At 45.1% G+C, this 3876-nt stretch overlaps 1 protein-coding gene across 1 annotated transcript; it reads left to right on the top strand.

Moving 5' to 3' along the window:
• Nucleotides 1-2127: 2127 nt before the first annotated feature.
• On the top strand, nt 2128-2595 carry LOC141685266 (uncharacterized). The gene is made up of 2 exons (XM_074490379.1): nt 2128-2313; nt 2407-2595. Exons 1-2 carry the CDS (start codon nt 2128-2130, stop codon nt 2593-2595), a joined length of 375 nt encoding a protein of 124 aa, XP_074346480.1.
• The last annotated feature ends 1281 nt before the right edge of the window (nt 2596-3876 follow it).

The raw sequence follows: 3876 nt of genomic DNA, 5'->3' as shown, positions 1-3876 counted from the left end.
AGCAAGGCCGATCATATTAGTCACCTCAGAGAGGAATTTGAAGTGCAAAGGCACCACAAGATGATGTTAAACCCAGCCAAGTGTGCTTTTGGCATTGGTTCTGGAAATTTTTTGCGTCACATGGTCTCTAAGAGGGGGATAGAGGCCAACCCCGACAAGATCAAAGCCATCCTAGAAATGGAGCCACCACACTCCATCAAGAATGTTCAGAAGCTGACATGAAGAATTGCAGCTTTAGGGAGGTTCATCTCCAAGTCTGGAGATAAATGTCTGCCCTTTTTCAAAACCCTTAAGAAGGTGAAGGACTTTGAATGGATAGCTGAGAGCCAAGAGGCCTTTGAACAACTAAAGAAGTACATGACTGAAGCCCCGTTGTTGGCTAAACCAAGTCCGGAGGACACTTTTTATTTATACCTCGCAGTATCTGAACAAGCCGTGAGTGCAGTCTTCGTGAAGGAAGAGCAAAAGCTCCAGAAGCCTATATACTATGTAAGCAAGGTGCTCCATGAAGCAGAGTTGAATTACTCCACCACGGAGAAGTTGGGGCTTGCTCTCATCACAGCCTCGAGGAAGTTGAGACCATACTTCCAGGCTCACAAGATCGAAGTCCTGACGGACAACCTTTGAGGAACATTCTTCATAGCCCGAAGGCCAGTGGAAGGCTCATCAAGTGGGTGATTGAGTTAGGATAATTTGATATCAAATACAAGCCTTGAATGGCTATCAAGGCTCAGGCCATAGCAGACTTCGTGGTCGACTGCACCATTAACAACCAAGAAGTCGGGGGCAAGAGATAGTAACCCTAGAAGGAGGGGAGAAGGAGAAGGATGAAGAAATAACCTTGAAGGAATATTGGGTTCTCTATTTTGACGAAGCGTCCAAAACAAAATCTAGTGGTTCAGGCCTAGTCTTGCAAAGCCCTGATGGGTTTATGATTGAATATGCTTTGAAGTTGGATTTCCCGACTACGAACAATGAAGCAGAATATGAAGCATTGATAGTTCGCTTAGGCTTGGCTAGAGCCGTGAGGTCCAAAAATCTGAAGGTCTGCGGAGACTCAAGGCTTGTAGTTGCTGAAGTTGATGAGGAGTTTGAGGCCAAGGATGATACTATGGCCAAGTACCTAAGAGTCGTAAAGGGAATACTGACTCGGTTTGATGAATAGTATGCAGAACATGTTCCGAGAGAGGAGAACACTATGGCGGATGCCTTGTCTCAGTTCACCTCATCTGAAATCGAGAACTATCCGAGAAGTATTTAATTCCAGGACTTGAAGACCCCTACTATTCATGTCATAAATCTGATAGCACCGGTTATCATTGGTTTTGAAATTGCCTTAGGCGGATAGGAATTGGGCAAGCTGTTGGATAGACCCTATCAAGACCCATTTAAAAACTAGGTGGCTCCCCGATGATGCCCAGGAGGCACGCAAGCTGTCAATTAGAGCGTTAAGATTCTCGTTGATTGGAGTCCTTCTTTACAAAAGGTCATTTGTTATTCCGTACTGAAAGTGCTTAAGACCTCTTGAAGCAGAGGAGGCACTTAAAGAAGCCGATGAAGGGATTTATGGACAACACTTGGGGGGTAGGGCCCTCGCTCACAAGATAACTCGGTTGGGGTTGTACTGGCCAATTATTCTAGCCGATACAAAGGTTTATGTGAAGAGATGCGACAGATGCCAGAGGCATGCTCCGATAGTACGACAGCCCCCAGAGAGGCTTACGGTAATCAGCACACCCATCCATTTTTCAATGTGGGGAATGGACATACTTGGACCATTTCCTATGGCATCAGGACAGAGAAAGTTCATTGTGGTAGCCATAGACTACTTTACAAAGTGGATTGAGGCTAAGGCACTAGTAAAGATAACCACCAAGAAAATTACCCAATTCTTCTGGGAAAATGTGATATGCTGATATAGAATCCCATGCATCCTTGTCATGGATAATGGGAAACAATTTGATAATGCAGAGTTCAGAGAGTACTACAACGATAACAGCATAGAACTTCGCTTCACCTCGGTTGCACATCCTCCGGCAAACGGGCAAGTGGAAGTTGCTAAAGAATCATCCTTGATGGACTTAAGAAAAGGTTGAACGCTCGAGAAACACTTGTGTGGATGAGTTAATGCCCATATTGTGGGCATATCGTACCACCTGGAAAGTGACAACTAAAGCTACCTCGTTTATGCTGGCTTACGGAGCCGAGGCAGTGGTGCCCCTCGAAATCACTCATGGATCCCCTAAGATCGAAGCTTACGAGCCAGATACAAACGAAGAAGGCATGAGGCTCGCTCTCGATCTCATTGACGAGGTCAGGGATGAGGCCAATGCCCGCAATGAAGAGAATCAATGAAGAGCCTCCCTTTATTACAATAGACGGGTTAAAAAAAGGTTCTTTCAACAGGAAGATTTGGTTCTGAAGAAGATTGATGCATCGGGAGTAGGGGAGAGAGGAAAGCTAACCCCTAAATGGGAAGGTCCTTATAAGGTCAGGAATACACTAGGACGAGGATCCTACAAGTTAGAGACCCTGAATGGTAATGAAGTGCCTCGCACTTGGCATGCTTCAAACCTGAAGGTTTATTATGTTTAGGACATTCACTACATGTTCCTAGTACTTAGTATTAAGTTTATAAATAAGGTCGATGAAACCATCTTATGTAAGGGTTGAACCCATTTCGTAGAGATATTATCTATTTATGCAAGTTTATTTCTATCATCTTGTCTACCAATTTATTTAAGTACGAGCATCTAAAGAATGCAAGTCCCGAAGGACCAAATACAGAAAATAAAAGACAAGTATGAAATGAAATTAGACGTAGTGCATAGATAAAAGATCCCGAAGGATCATAAGTTAAAGTCTCGAAGGACCAATAGGTTACAGACCAATAAGGTTCAAATTAATAAGTTCTGAAAATAAAAGTCACATATGGCAATCAAGGCCATGCAAGGCCACATCATTCACTCATCAGAAGAGTCCTCCCCCTCACTATACGAGCCTTCCTCAGAAGAAGAATCACTGCTCCCTGGAATCGGCTCCCTCATCTTCCCTCGAAGGGCTACCCTGGACTTGGGGCTACCCGAGGGGGCTTTTCCTTTAGAGCTTTATCCGGAACCCGAGTGACTGGAGCTCGACTGGGGTTTCATGTGAGGAGTTGAGGGCACAGATCCGGAAGCTTGCCCAGATAGGTCAATGACAGGCAGCTCCCAAGGGCAAGATAGAAGGCTTGGATCGACCACATCCGAGCATATGCCTTGAGCGTCCTTGATGCCCCTATTCCAACCTATTTCGAGGTTAACAAGGCACATCTCGTCATCATGCTCGTCCATCACTGTGGTGAACCTAGTGGAACTGTGATAAGCAGCCTCGAGGTCTTTCCATTCCTTCTTCCTCTTCTCCTCCGACCTAGCATATTTCTTCTCCATGATGGCGAGCTTGCCCTCCACCTGATGAACCCTAGACTTCCACTCCCCTGAGGAGATAGTCATCTGCTTCATGGAAGCCTGTAATACATGGTAGTCGCTTCTCATTTTGATAGCTTGAGTAGAGGACGTCAGGAAATAAGCATTGGCCTGACAAAGAAAATATGAGTTTGAGTATAAAGGGTCGAGCCCCCAAGGAGTGATCCATATAATATTTTCCAAGTTCTAAGGAAAAGAGAACTTAAGAAAAAATTTACACAAGGAAAAACATGCCTGATAGAGGGCTTGAGCTCCCAGCATCTCAACCTCGAGGAGTTTCTCACCGGAAGAGACGAATAAGAGGTCGGGAGGAGTAATATAGTTTTTTTACCACTCGAGAGCAAGAGCAAGGTTGTCGAGAACGGAGTCGTTGGAAGAAATACCCCATCCAGGATCGAAAGGGGTCCTGGCC

The sequence above is a fragment of the Apium graveolens genome, chromosome 9 (assembly GCF_009905375.1).
Source record: "Apium graveolens cultivar Ventura chromosome 9, ASM990537v1, whole genome shotgun sequence".
NCBI lineage: Eukaryota > Viridiplantae > Streptophyta > Magnoliopsida > Apiales > Apiaceae > Apium > Apium graveolens.
This window is presented reverse-complemented; position numbering and strand designations above follow the sequence as displayed.

Bases quoted from the DNA above. Each gene is read 5' to 3' on its own strand.
- LOC141685266 (XM_074490379.1), top strand. From the start codon at position 2,128: ATGCCCATATTGTGGGCATATCGTACCACCTGGAAAGTGACAACTAAA. The intron at 2,314-2,406 runs GTCAGGGATGAG...TTCTTTCAACAG, and splicing joins CTCTCGATCTCATTGACGAG to GAAGATTTGGTTCTGAAGAA.